Source organism: Aythya fuligula, chromosome 2 (genome assembly GCF_009819795.1).
Source record: "Aythya fuligula isolate bAytFul2 chromosome 2, bAytFul2.pri, whole genome shotgun sequence".
NCBI classification, from domain to species: Eukaryota; Metazoa; Chordata; class Aves; order Anseriformes; family Anatidae; genus Aythya; species Aythya fuligula.
The window spans coordinates 124613081-124628366 of record NC_045560.1 but is presented as its reverse complement, the minus strand read 5'-3'; the positions used below and the strand labels follow the sequence as shown (position 1 = coordinate 124628366).

At 34.0% G+C, this 15286-nt stretch overlaps 1 protein-coding gene across 2 annotated transcripts in view; it reads right to left on the bottom strand.

Annotated features, from left to right (window-relative positions):
• C2H8orf34 (chromosome 2 C8orf34 homolog) overlaps window positions 1-15286 on the bottom strand; it is a 172327-nt gene that overhangs the window by 21277 nt on the left and 135764 nt on the right. For both annotated transcript variants that reach the window (XM_032180823.1, XM_032180824.1), the window contains one exon: window positions 10548-10621. In XM_032180823.1, coding sequence (XP_032036714.1) covers window positions 10548-10621 — 74 coding nt within the window. The remainder of the gene's footprint in view (window positions 1-10547; window positions 10622-15286) is intronic.

The window sequence follows — 15286 nt, the reverse complement described above, 5'->3', positions numbered from 1 at the left end:
TGAGGTAAACTCAGTAAGTTTTTATATGCTTCCTTGAAATACACTAGAAGAATATGATGGAATCCATAAGACTTGGTTATAAAAACAGTGAACAAAACATTAATTAAAACATTCTTAACAGCCTATGTGAAACAAATTTTACTTTATTACCTCAGCAAAACATTTCATCTGCAGTGTAGGGGGAGTCTTACTTTCTCTGGTTTCCCAAAGAAATAAAGCTTATGCAGTGGTCTCATCATCATTTACCTCTTACTAATTTCTTAATCTTCCAGTAAATGTCAAACAAATTTAGAGAGGGGCCAGGGTTTCAAAGGCATTAAGCTGATGTAATCGCAGAAAGAAGAATGATTAAGCAGAAGAGGGAGACCTAAACTGATGACCCCATTTAGGGAAGGCACACAGAGGTCTGCTGCTGCAGTCTGCCGCGCTGTACCCAAGTCACCAGCGGATGAATGGGATCCTGCAAAGAGCTGCAGCACGTGGTGGTGCTCTCCTGGCTGGGCTCTGTCAGCATACTATGGTTCAAAGGATGTACACAAAATCAAAAGTTTGCTATCCTCTTTGCCCACAAACAATTTGCTTTAATTGCAAACATTGTAGCTGCCTTGTATTTTGTTTTTTGTTGTTGATTTTTTTTTTAATTAAGCATAATTCAACAGAAGTAAACTATTATATGGGATATAATCTATAAATATAATCTTTTAAAATCTTTTCCAATAAACACTGTATTGTATTCAACTGATGACTGTGAAGCATGTGTCTTTTGTTAATTTGTTAACACAGATTTATATTTATAAAGCAACAGCTATACTGTGAAGTTCCACATCCACACTTAAAAAAAATATTATTCATATTTTCTTGCATATGAAATAGGTCATACTGCAGGTAATCCTACCCTCTTAAAACATTTTAAAAACACAATTGACATTTTTTGATTTGCCAAATGTTTTTTGTTTTTGTTTGTTTGTTTGTTTGTTTGTTTGTTTTTACAGAAGCTCTACTCCAGTTAAATTTACACATATTTAATCTCAGGTAAATATACAGCTGAATAAAACATAAATTACTCAGAAATGCAAACACATTTATTTCATACATACATACTTTATTCACCCATTTCCCCAAGAGATTTTGAGAATTTGCCACTTCAGTCCAAGCTGTGAATTCTCCATCCAAATCATAACCTGGCTTGTTGATGTCACCTGTATTAAATTACTCACATCTGTTTGTTTCTAACAGTTATTAGTTACTCCATAACTACCTCTAGATAGAATAGTAACTCATTGTATGAGTGATTCCTCTGAAATAAAAGAAACAAAATAAGAGATGGGAAAGAGTAATAGACCCTGTAACAAAAATTTAATATTCTGATTACTTAACCTATTTTTCCCATACTCTGATCTTCAGAATTTTATGGGGGAAAGAGGCCATTTTTATATAAATTCAACAGTGTATCTTTTCATAATTGGGAAAAAAACAAAAACAAAAACAACAAACAAACAAACAAACAAAACCAAACAAAACAAACAAACAAACAAAAAACAGCAGGGCAATAATAATGAATATAGGGGGAAAATCCCCAAGGTTATAAGGATGAACTCTTTTTATACAGTTTCATGCATAGATATAACTCTGATGAACTAAAGAATAAAAATTAGTCAGTGGGCTATGGTAATACTTGAAGACCAAATTGTTTGTCTATTATTCTCAACTCTATTGAAGTTTATCATAAACAAATAATTATGGGTTTTCTCTAACCCTGTAACCTCTAAACACATAGACTTACAAATGTTATCCTGCTGAGAGGTTTTCACTCTCTGTCTTCAATTTTCTATATACAAAATGGAGAAATCTTTCACTTCAACAAATATCTATTGTTTCTTCTTATGTTCCACCTTTTCCTCTACCATACTTATTTCCTTTATGTACAGCAATAATGTAAGACATACCAACTAAGGTGACTGAGTGAAAGCATCTCAGCCTACTGCCCATAACAGAAACTAAAATAAATGCAGAAAAATTATTTTTTAATGGCAATCATCACATTAAAAAATAAAAAGAGTAATATTTAAATTAAATAATTTTCAGTTTGGAGACTCCAAATCACAAAGACAGAATAGAAGTCACAGAATCATTAAGGTTGAAAAAGACCTCCAAGATCATCTAGTCCAACCATCCCCCTACCACAGATATCAACCACTAAACCATTATCAAACATCAGCAATATTTTGCATGCTTCTATTCAGATTTTAAAATCTTGTATAATTTTTGTTATAACTAGAAATAGTTATACATCTTCTTATAACTAGATAAACTGTGCATATTTTTTGTAGTATGTACTATCATAAGTTGACAACATTTTGTCTCAGAATAGCATTTCAAAAGACCAGAATAATATTCTAATACTAGTTATAGAACATGAGATATTGAATAGTAGCAATTTAATTTAATGGAAAATGATGTGCTTATATTGCCTTAGAATTAAACACTCAATAGAAAATAATGATTTGGAAAATCTGAAAAAAAAATAGAGTTTATTATGACATTAAAACTGCAGTGTAATGAGTTTTTTGCTCCTTCAATGATGCTAGATATTTCAGGGCTATAAGAAACAATATTTCATTCCTTTTGGAGGCAGGCTCAAGTAATTTGTTATATACATATATATATGTATATAAAAAAAAAAAAAAAAAAAAAAAACTTAACATGAAAAATATCTTTTAATATTTTGAGATTATGCATTTAAGTGCATAATACATAAACACAGACAAGATTTCTCTGTTTCTCCAGCAATTTATGTAACAGCCTTATTCCTAAAGGATAAGCACAAGCTGAAAGCAAGGGATGTTAATAAGGAAGCTCTGAAAGCATGTCAGTTCAAATGCTTTAGCAAGAAGAAATGAATTTACACAGCTACAGCAGAATTCAGTGTTACCATTTCTCTCCACTGGATGAATGGCAGCAGTTCAGATATCTCATTTAAGAGAGATTAAGACTTGCAAGTCATTTATTTCAATCTTCTTATTCCACTTTACTGAAAAGTGTCCTTTGTCTACTGGCCAGGTACAGCAGAGATAAAACAATCATTTTGGTTACCTCAGACTTTAATGATAATGACAGTAGACTGAAAGTGGTTGAAAAATTTAGTATGTATGCATAAAGTATATGTATACAAGTAGTCCTTTTCAATGCCTTCAGTATCTTCCAAACTGCAATTGCCCTTGATAGCTCATTAAGCTTTATAAATATTAGCACAAAATTTATAAATGGCCTATTCATATTAACAAGATTTTAAATCTAAATATGAGGATATTCCTGAAAGACATCCTTGCCTTTTCAACTTGTAAAAACAGCTCTGGGCCCTGTTCATGTCACCTTCAAACTCTGAAGGTAAGACAATGTCTCTTTGCACCAGAAATATGTTCAAAACCCTTGGGATATATTTGTTAACTTTTAAGGTCAACTATGCATCCATTTCTTAATTGGTTTTCTTTACATAACATCATTATTTCTTCACAAACAATATATTCATTAGTGTATTCTTTACTTAGATTACTTAGCAAAATTACTCCTAAAACATAAATTACAAAAGATAAAGCCAAAGGCAATGTCTCTCATCACTGGTTCCCTGAACTTCTGAAAAATACTGTAGCTTACTGGGAAAGTCATGGTGGTACACAAATACTATTAAGGATGTCATAAGAATAAGAAAGTTTTTCAAGATCATTATAAGTACTTCAATCTGCAGCAAAATGTCATTTTGATGGCATACATTATATAGCTTTTATCCCTAGGAAAAAAAAAAAAAAAAAAAAAAAAAAAAAAAAACCACAAACAAACAGTGCAAATGTGAATGTCTTGATCTTGAGCTGAAACAACATGGGCTGGCCTGTAATACCCACAGATGCCCTGGGATTTCTGCAGATGTGCAACATTTCGGAATATCTGAGGCCAAGAGGAAGGCCTCCAAACTACCTACATCATCTGGAAATTAAATACCTGTTAGAAAACAAACTACCCCCTCCTGCTGACCATAAAAAAGTATTATGAAACAATGCAATGATATTTTTCTATGTCATTTGGGCCTACTTCAAATTAAAATGTCCAGGTACTCAACAGGCACGACCATGTACAAACACACATTCTCTTTTCAGGTGCAGGGAGAGTCCTCACCCCACAAGAGACAGTGCTTCCTCATTTTTAAAGATTACCTTTTAATGATGAATTGCATATTCACACCAAAAATACAGATAGTTAATCACAATAAAAAGGAGGTGAAATCTAATTCAATCCTGAGTTCCCCACAAGTTGTATATATGTTACACATTTTGATTGAACTTTTATTCTATATAAAATTATATATTCTACATAATTTTGCTATTCAAGTGCAAATTTTATTGGTAACTTCAGGAAATAATATTGTAAAAAAGACCACCACACTTAATTTTCTTGTATAATCCACTATTTCTTTGTTGAATGGCTTGAATGTCTTAAACAGAAATATTTAACAGAGGTTCCTCCCAGTGCAAAAAATTCCACTTATTCAACAATTTGTTTGCAAGTGTCCTTTCCATCTGACCAAGAAGCTGGCAAAGACAATTGTTATTCAAGCTGTGGAGCTTTTATGCAATATTTTGTTTGAAGGTTAATCACACAACATTCATAATTTTGTAAGAGTTCACCAAAGTTTTAAATCTTTCAGCTACTACTATCTGTTCAAGCACTGGATGTGAGCTTCTCAACATGCTTTTTTAGGTACTGTAAAAATAATAAAGCTCCTCAGAGCTCAGATGCAATATTGGCAGCCACCTCTAATCCCATCTCCCACATTAGGGGCTGTTCTATTTGAAATGCCGTGTAATTGAAATTATAAGCTTTCTGCTTCCCATGGCAGCCAGCCAGAATATTTTACACTAAACCTTACACTAGAAAAATGGTAGTTCAGGTTAACTTACACATAGGTTTTCTGTTTACAGGCAAGAGAGGAGGAAATACATAGGCACCTGGTAATAACATTTGTTTCAGTTTTTGAAATATAACTACAATAATTTTTTTCTAAGTTTCAGTCCTGTTTTACTTACTGTTATTTGGAATAATAATTTTGAATTTGTCACACCAAAGATACCAAAGTTTTAGACAGGTAAAACAGGGCATTCATAGATTTTTTTTTATTTTTTTTTTAAGTTCAGAAAATTCTTTCATTTTAAAATTACATGTTAGAAGATCAAATATTTTATATTATGAGCATTTTCAGTCCAGAACACATTTACCATTCTGTCTACAACAAGAAAGATATCATTGGAAGTGCCAACCATGTGCCCCATGCAATGCCTACCAGTGGGGCTAATGGAACTGAACCTGTGAGGGGCCAGGTCTTTCCACCAGCTGTCCTTATAGAAAAGGGCTGAAGTCTCCGCAGGGACACTGGGCAGCCATGCCATGTGTCACAAGGATTGGGCCAGTACCTGGGGAGCTAGGTTTTGCAATAACCAAAATGATGTCAGCAAGTAGAATACGAGGAGATAAGAAGTGAGAAAGCACTTCAGGTGCTTTCCAAAGCAAAAGAGAATATTTTAAGTAAGAAATTATTGCTTTGCAACTGTGCACTCAAAATGCCATATCTGTTTTATGAAACTTGTTTCATAACGATTATTTCTACACCAAAAAATTTCAAAGCATTTAATTTTAAATATGCTGAATTTCCACATACTTACAAAAGTGAATTTGGATTTGAAAAAGAAAGAGAAGAGAAGAGAAGAGAAGAGAAGAGAAGAGAAGAGAAGAGAAGAGAAGAGAAGAGAAGAGAAGAGAAGAGAAGAGAAGAGAAGAGAAGAGAAGAGAAGAGAAGAGAAGAGAAGAGAAGAGAAGAGAAGAGAAGAGAAGAGAAGAGAAAAGAAAAGAAAAGAAAAGAAAAGAAAAGAAAAGAAAAGAAAAGAAAAGAAAAGAAAAGAAAAGAAAAGAAAAGAAAAGAAAAGAAAAGAAAAGAAAAGAAAAGAAAAGAAAAGAAAAGAAGGAAGGAAGAAAATACTAATTCTGGATATGTAATATATAAATATGACCTTTATAATTCATGCTACCTCAGAATCACACTGCTGTTATGCCAGATGTCATAGGAATCTTAAAATACTTATTTTAATGGCTTACCTTCTAATTGCTAAACAGTGACCCCAATCCAGCAAATGACATTTAGTTAAATACAGAAGCTTAGGTGATCTAAAATTGTTGGTTATAGTGAAACTTGTACAAATATTGTTACTTCCCAGTATTGTTCCAAGAGAAAATGAGGGAAAGCCTAAGAAAGTTTCTATCAATTACAATTAAAATTACACATCACTGGAATATAGCTGTATTCAACATGTACTAATACCATGAATTAAAAGTTTATTTTTTCTTTGTGTGTGAAGCCTCAAATCATTTCACAAACTGAATTCCCAATTAAGGAATTTCTGTATTTATCAAAGAAAATCCTGTGTGTATTCCATCTGGGAAAGCAACAGAGAAGTTCCAAAGGAGTAGAGAAAACAAGACAGAATATATTTAAATCAGAACACCTCTATAAAACAATTTATTAGAGTGTTTTTTTCCCACAGTAATAAAGAGCAAAAACCCAAGGCATTCTCATGTAAAAATGCCTTTTGCAGTTGAACAACTTTTCTTCCCCCTACCCCACAACCCTCTTTTTGTTATACTTGGATTGGTTTGCCTTACATGGATAATTTGCAAAGAAAAATACACCTTTTCATGTGTATATGACAGGAAAGATAAGTGAATGCAAAGGTTCACATGAATAAAAACAGTAAGTATGAGTCCTGTTACATTCAGTTGGCAAAAGAAGCAACTCAGAGTGAAGGCAAAGGCTACTCAGTGTGAATTGCCCACTGCATCTGCCCTGATTCTTTCTGTTAGTTACTGTAAATTTAGTTGATTCCCCAGATACCTTACTTTTCCATTACTGTCAGAATTCCAGCCAACCAAACTTTTCCCTAGTGTTTCCGTTCAGTGTTTTCTGGAAGATTTCTAGCCAAATATTTATAAGACTTGTTTATACAAATATAAAGTAGAATAAGACAAAAAAAAAAAAAAAAAAAAAAACAACAAAAAAAAAACTTTGCATCTTGCCTAACACTTTTTATTAAACTAAATATTTGTCAAGAAAAAAAAAAAGAAAAGAGTCCTTCAGTAAACCACAATCTCTAAGGACATTCTGAATGCTTGATTCCACTTTGAGTCCTTGCAAAACCCTTGGGAAGAGTGCTGATTCCTGTAAATACTTCAAACTGATTTTCAAATATCAACTCTCTTTGAGAAAAATAAAGCTTAGCAAAAGATTCTGTTAAAAAGACTAAAGGGAAAAGGTCTAATTACAAAAATTTCCAGTCTCTCCAGACATGTAATACCAAAAATACACGTTACAACATCATAATGCAATCATAGTATAAATTACACTGAGCAATGTTATAGGCATAGATGTTGCATGTCTCTTCATATTATTGGCATCCAGGCTGCATTAGCCTCCACATGATCTTATGTGTGGACTTGTATACTGAACATGAAAAATATAACCTGTATAGCTTTTTTTCTGAAGACTTTCTAAAAATACTCTTCCATAATTCTTGCAGCTTTGTCCCACAACTTTTCTCAAAACACTTCTCTGAAGGTAAAGTCACATTTAAAGATTAGTCAAGTATACATGTGTAGAGAGAAATTTATGATAATGACCAGTTTAACTAGCAAAAGACTCATATTACCCTAGTGGGACACAGTACCAGTATTAAATATGGAATATCTTCACCTAGATCAGGAATTTTTAGAGGTAATGTGCACATTTGAGTGAATGTCATGAACCAATTTGTTCAATTTATGAGAAGTGTCTGATCAACATCATATTTATTCTACTTCTTCCTTATCTTGTAACTCATATCTCATATAATATCTGAAAATCAAGTATAGTCATAAGAATGTATTTTGGTATTAATTCTGAGGCCCTCTTCAGGCGTAATTCTTATTCTTTTAAAGAATTTGTGAGAATTCATTGCATGAATGCAATCTTCATAGTTTCCCTAAGGGGAACCTCAGTTCAATCTCTATATTTTGTATATGAAGATTGTCACAAAATAAGTCTCACTGGAAGTTATTAAGGGACCACAGAACAAAATATTACTCCTTCAGAGCCTTAAAATGCAACAGCAGTTGGATTTTATTTTTTTTTATTATTATTTTTTTGAGAAGATATAGGCAAACATCCAGTGTTTGACAGCTGAATCTTATGTTGCATAACAGTCATTTTAAAGAGAGAAAAGTATATAATCAGCTAATCACACTGATAATCAGTATGATTTAAGCTAATCACAATAGCTTAAAGATGCAAAACACAAAAGCCAAAAGCAGATGAACTAAGAGTTACTGGCTTATTGGTCCTTAGTAACAGAAGCAAAGGAATTTTTCCAAGAGCTCAGGAAAGGGAAGCTAGTTGCCCTTGCCCTCAGGAAGAGGTTGGGTCGGCAGAGCAATAGCTGCAACTTCTGGTCTTGACTTCTTTTTGCAGCAGAGGCAGTAACAGCAGTCACGTAGTGGGTTTCAGGGATTTAGTCCAGTCAACTTCACCGCCTCTGGCAATCTACTATTTTAGGCAACTTTATCACAGAATGGCCAAGGTTGGAAGGGACATCTGAAGATGACCTAGTCCAACCCCCCTGCCAAGCAGGATCACCTAGAGGATGTTGCACAGGATGGCATCCATGCAGATTTTGAATATCTCCAGAGAAGGAGACTCCACAACCTCTCTGGACAACCTGTTCCAATGCTCTGTCACCCTCACAGTACAGAAGTGCCCCCTCATATTCATCCAGAACCTCCTGTGTTTCAGTTTGTGCCTGTTGCCTCTGATTCTGTTTCTGGGCACAACTGAAAAGAAGAGACCGGCTCCATCCTCTTGATACCCTCCCCTCAGATATTTATACACACTGATGATGCCTCCCCTCAGCCTTCTCTTTTCAAGGCCCAGATCTCTCAGCCTGTCCTAGTATGACAGGTGCTCAGTCCTCTAATCATTTTAGTAGCCCTCCTCTGGTCTTGCTCTGGTAGTTCTATGTCCCTCTTCTATTGGGGAGCCCAGTACAAGTATCTATGCCTAGAACAAGCATGAAATGATAGATGTACAAATTATATGTCTGTTTATAAACTTGTGTACACATAGCAAGATTTTGCTAAGAAATATAAGGATCTTTAATTTTCCTTATTATTTTTATTTTTCCATGTAATTCAATTTATCTGTTCCTTTTTTCCTATGCACATGTCTGTGGAACTGAAAAATCAAAGCTGGTAGCCATGGGTCCAAACCGGTAAGAAAATTGTGTAAAAAACATAAGAAAGTGCTGCAAAATTTATTACACCTCTCTGTTCACTACTGTGAAGAGAAGTAGAAAGGAGGCTTGAGTGAGAAGCTGAAAGCAATGGCTACTGAAGTTCTGCTCCTCATTCCCTTTGTCCAATATCCACAAATGCTCTGTGAGCTTCTGGCAGTCCATGTTCTCAAAGATCTTTAGGAATTAAACAGGAATTCTCTATCTGCCAACTGCTTTGATAACTCTGATTTGAAATATACTAAGTGTATTATAGATTTTTGATTGTTTAGTATTTTTAGCTTTACTAGCAGTTAGCTGCCTGAAAGACTGCAGGATCAGTCTGCATTGTCATTTTCCTTTTTTCTTTAATACTGCCCAACAAATATTTAACAAAAACTTTGCCAAAAAATACTCACTCATCTTACCAATCCTGTGCTATAAACAGGATTGCTATGAGTGGACAGAAATTAATGTTTCCTCTTACATCTGTCTGAAAGTTTGTAAAAACAAATAACTACTGTCTTTTCAAATAATTTGCGTGAGGGGAAAAAAAAAAAAAAAAAAAGCAAGCCCTTCTTTAACTTGTATTCAAATTTACGATGCAATACAACTAGCTCCAAAGTTCTTATTATATAAATTGTCAAAAATTGTTAAATTTTAAGATAAGAGAACTGATGAAAATATCACCACACATAATACTGCATTATTTTTTTAAAAAAACACAGTTTAAATAGACATATCTTTATCAGTTTCCAAGTAAACATTACTGAAAACCTGAATTATAGTTGAGATGTTATATCAAATTTCATAATAAAATTTAAAATTTAAATGATTTTGTTCTGTCCATTTTGTAATATTGTATATTATAAAACTCTTAAAATGGATATTTAACCATTAAAGAAATATTTAAGGATGTACAGACATAGTTTATAATGACTGAGCTTTCAATGGAAGCTATATAAGTTAGGCCAATACAGTATGTGTTCCAATGAAATGACAACAATAGATTTCTAAATATCACCATTCCTGGAATGAAAAAAAATAAAACTTCCATAGAACTGAATATTCAGAAGGGATAGGCAAATTAAGCTTTTCTTGTTTAGGATGACATTGCTGGCAAGCAAAACTTTAATCTTTACGTACAGTCTAATTTTTACCAAACTATTCTTAAAACTTACAGGATTTCCCATAAGGGAAGATACTTACAGATCCTGACGCTTGAGAGGCACTCTCAAATTCATCAATATCTTCCGTAAGTGTTTCAACCCCAGGTACTTGAGCTGTTCCACAGAGGTAGAAGAAACATAAATCACACTAAATAATTAACTGGTAGTCACTTTGAAAATAAAATATGTATACATTAACTGCTGGGAAGGCAAATGTAGCTACCATACAAGTACTACTTTTCAGTTAACACTTCATTGGATTTTAATTTATGACTAATTTTAATTTATAAGCTTAATTAAATGAGAAACTGTATCTCTAACATGAACAGAGTGACAAGCAAACTTCCTTCTGCTGCCAGATGTTTTGTAGGTTATTATTTTTCTATTAAAACTAAAAACTGTTTGTCCTTTGCACAATGGAGTAGTGGATCCTCAGTTTTAATAAACTCTATTAAAGCAAATGTAATTGATTCAATTAAACAAGTTAGGATATAGTTAAAATGTTTGAAATAAGAAGTTTCAGTCATTTTAGGCAACGTTTAAGGCTATGCAGGCTATAATTTTTACCCATAATGTCACATTTGTAAAAAAACAAAATTTGCTGAGCAATCTAGAATTTTTTGGTTTGTTTTGGTTTGTTTTTTTTTTTTTTTTTTTTTTTGTCTGTCACATATGTAATGACTTAAAAGACAGTTTATTTACATGTAGCTAGAATCATAGAATATCCTGAGTTGGAAGGAACCCACAAGGATCATTGAGTCCAACTTTGGCTTCACACAGGACCACACAAAAACTAGACTATGTGTCTGAGAGCATTGTCCAAACACTTCTTGAACTTTGGCAGGCTCGGTGCCATAACCACTGCCCCAGGTAGCCTGTTCCAGTGCCCCAGCTCCCTCTTGGTGAAGAACCTTTTCCTAATATCCAGCCTGAACCTCCCCTACCTATGTCAGAGAAAGCAATTTCCAAGTAACATGCTATGCAGTTTCACTGTTTGCTTGTCAGTCCAGTAGGCAATTTGATGCTGTTCATAAACCATCTAAAAACCAAGATGCCCTGATCTTCCCTAAGTTCTGCTGCTATTCAGAGGACACTTAGCAGGGAGGTTCTTATGTTTCTAAAGTGCCCTAATTTGTCAAACATCTCAGATTATACTTCTTACAAAAACTGAACTGTACTGAAATACAGCAACTGTGGTTACCACATTCATTGCATTTGCAATACTGCTGTATTTCAGTACAGTTCAGTTTTTATAAGTATAATTTGCAATGAATGTGGTAACCAAATGAAAGTGGAGGAAGAAGAGGTGACAATGATGCAGTGTTGAGAAGTGGTCAGAGAACTGTTCAGGATTTTAGAGATGATGCCACATTTTTGCCACTGCTGTGTCTGGTTCACAACCCTAATTCCCAAATACTTTCATCCTTTTTAATTTTTTACTTTAGTCATGTAGTTCATTCTGGAATAGAACTCTATGTGTTAATTACAATCCTATTTCTATTGAATATTCCTTATTTCAAACTTTCCCCCACATCCAAATGCCTGTTTTGAACTTTAAATTTTATTGTCACTTTAAAGGAAAGACAAACTTTGAAGCTACATATCCTTGTATTTTCACATGTATCAGGTGGAAAGGTGAGCTGGTTAACTACAACTAATATAAACCAGTAACTCTTGTTTGATAGGGAATTAAGTATGATGTGAAATTTGCTTAGCAAAATTTATTTAGCAAACAAAATATTATGTATAACAGCATAATCTGTAGATCTAACAACAGAATGGAATAGGAAATGCATACCATGGCATAGCACAGTATAACCCATCAGTTTCGGTCCAAATACATTGTTCCAGGAAGAGCCACAAAACAAGTCTTTGTCCACACCTCAGAAATATGTAGTGTTGCATACTGCATTGAAAAGTAGCTCAGGTTGCAAACAGCTTTTTTTCAGATATGCTAGGCAGTTTTAAAAGTTTAAAGGTCTATGCTTTACATTCACCCGACATTCTGAGTTTACTCCCTAATGAGGTATTGTATTTTAAACCTTCTACAAGAATGCACTGACTGCAAAGATCTTATTTGCAATTTCTTTCCTGCCTCACATCACGGCTCTCACTCCAAGGGTATTGTACTTGCCAGCAAAAGAGACTGAAACAAGTGAAACAAGATCCTACAGTACTTATAGGCAACTGGGAATAAATGAACACATGCTTTTACTGATACTATCTCTTTATATAAGTTTATAAAAATACACATTTTTATATGACCTGTACACTACCCCCACACTGAGAAGAATATAGAGGCTGACAGACACAAACTTTTACCGGATCAGTCCTGTTGCAGTGTCTATCTTTTAAAACCTCAGCCCTATCTGTATAGAACAAGAGGAGGACTTGCTGGAGGACTGATCCATGAGACTGGACTTGTACTGTTATCTACACAGGAAGTTTACAGTGCAGTCACAAAAGTTGCCTCTACTAATAAAAATCAGGAGCCTAGCTATTGAATTCTTCCCTTAGTTATTTTCTGTGAAATGGTCCAATGGGAAAGAGAAACAGTTTTGATGGGTATCATTACACAATAAAAAGAAACAGCAGCATTAGAGCATCTTGTGCTGTCCAATCTCAAGACCTGATTCCTGTCTCTCATTTTTACTGCTTAGATCAGACACAACTCTGCTCAATTCAGCAGGATTGCTCTAGAGGGAAATCAGTGCAGTGGTTAATTAGAGTCAGGTCCAGATTGTCAGTTGAGTCAGTATTGTGCCTGATGTTGCAGGTGATCTTCTTATATAGTCTATTGCATTGACTTTATTAGGTGGAATTGCTTTAATAAGGCTTATGTATAAGAGCTGTTAGATCAGATGTGCAGCCAATTACTTCTGAACCTGGTTCATCTGAAATCCACAAGAGAGATGCTCCAGATCAAACAATTTAACAATTTCTCACTAACCCATCAAGGAAAACTGCCTCAACTATACTATGCATTAGCACCTTGCTTGCATAATCCTGAAAGAATGGTTTACATCAGCACTTTGCAATTTATAGTTTTCTCTCAGTGAGGTCATTGGTACAGATAAGCAAGAGTAGAAAATAAACTCTAATAAACTTGGGAACCAAAACCTGTTAATCTTTTTTTTTTTTTTTTAATGATATAATACATTCTTAAGAAGACATAACTAAAATTTAAAGTGCAACTGGATGCTTTGGTTATTTAGGGTTTTCTAACAATATCTTTAAAAGTCTCTTTTATCATCTTCTTCACATACATAATATTTATTGGAAATAAATATTTATTTATTGGAAATAAATATTAAATACACAGAAAACAAGTAGTGTACTGCATTTATAGGAAAGATGGAATGGGCAGCTGCCTGAGTTTTGCACCTGTTTGTATTCTGTGCCTGCTTGCAAAACACGGATCTGTTTTTGTTTGTTTTATCAAAAATTAATACTAGCCAACATCTTAGGAAAAAATATACTTTGAAAGGCTGAACATTTCTGAGAGACCCTCTTGACAGAAATTTGGTAGTACCTTACTGTTGACCTCAGTCTTTCTGCCCTAGAAGCTGTGCTATTTTCTAGCTATATAGCTAATGGGTTCATGTATATTCACAGACATGAAACAGACATGGTTATAACATGAATCTTGTTGCCTCGTCTACCTTTTCTTTAAGTGAAAATGTTCTCCCTCTTTACTATTACCATACTGACTACAGAGTATTCAGAGATATATTAAGTGGTTAAGTTAGATGGCTATAGCACTACTGTGGTCCACACTATGCAACCACAAAATATTCATTTGCTTTGTTAGACGTATCTAACAGCATCTTTGAACACCTTCCTTCATCCTGGTGCCTTTGCCACCTAGCAACAGGTGGCAAATTTTACTGACTTTCTGCTCCCAGTAAATACAAATGAGCCTACAGTTTCAGGGAGTGATGGCAGATTAGGTATAATTCTTCTACAAGAACAAGGGTACACAGGAAGGGAAGAGGAAGGCAGAGACCTGTTCAAAACAAATTGTTTCGTATTCAATTCTGCATATGCCATAATCTATCCCAAACAAGCCAGCACCATTTCCCTTTCTTGGGATTATTCAAATAAAATAAGAATTTTGCTTTCCTGTCAAAGGGTTTAAGTGCAGTCATCAATCTGTCTTTCTTGTTGATAATCCTCATCTAACTTGTAAGAACTTAATATTTTGAGATTTTTATTCCCTCTCTCTATATATATATTTATAAAGTCATCAGTGGCAGAGGACAGGAAAAACAAATGGCATAACTGCATTAAGCCTTTAATCTTTAAAGACACACTAGTTACTAATGTTGACATATGTTGCTTTACAAATGTGGTAAATGAACAAAATGTCAGGTTGATGTCTTACCTAATAGCATTAAATAGCAGACATTTACTAGGACGATTAAAAATAAAATAATAATAAAAAACCTTAGTTATGATTTGTTTTGCATTAATTAATCAACATGGCTAACATGTCTGCAGCTGCTGAAGACTAAACTGTAAATCAAATCTTTCAATTAATGGACTCAGCTGGTCCTGCCCAGAAGTACAGGAATTGATTGAAAGATTTATCTTTGCAGAATCTCTGCCCAAACATCTATTCCTTTCTGTCTCCATTTCCAGTGACAAGATAAAGTTAATCTTCATCAACTTAATCTTTTATAAGAAAGCAGGGCATTCTCTGACAAGATAGCCCTTAGGAAGTGCTTTTTCCATTAGATTTCAGGTGTTCTGTTCAACAACCAGAGCAGAAATTGAAAT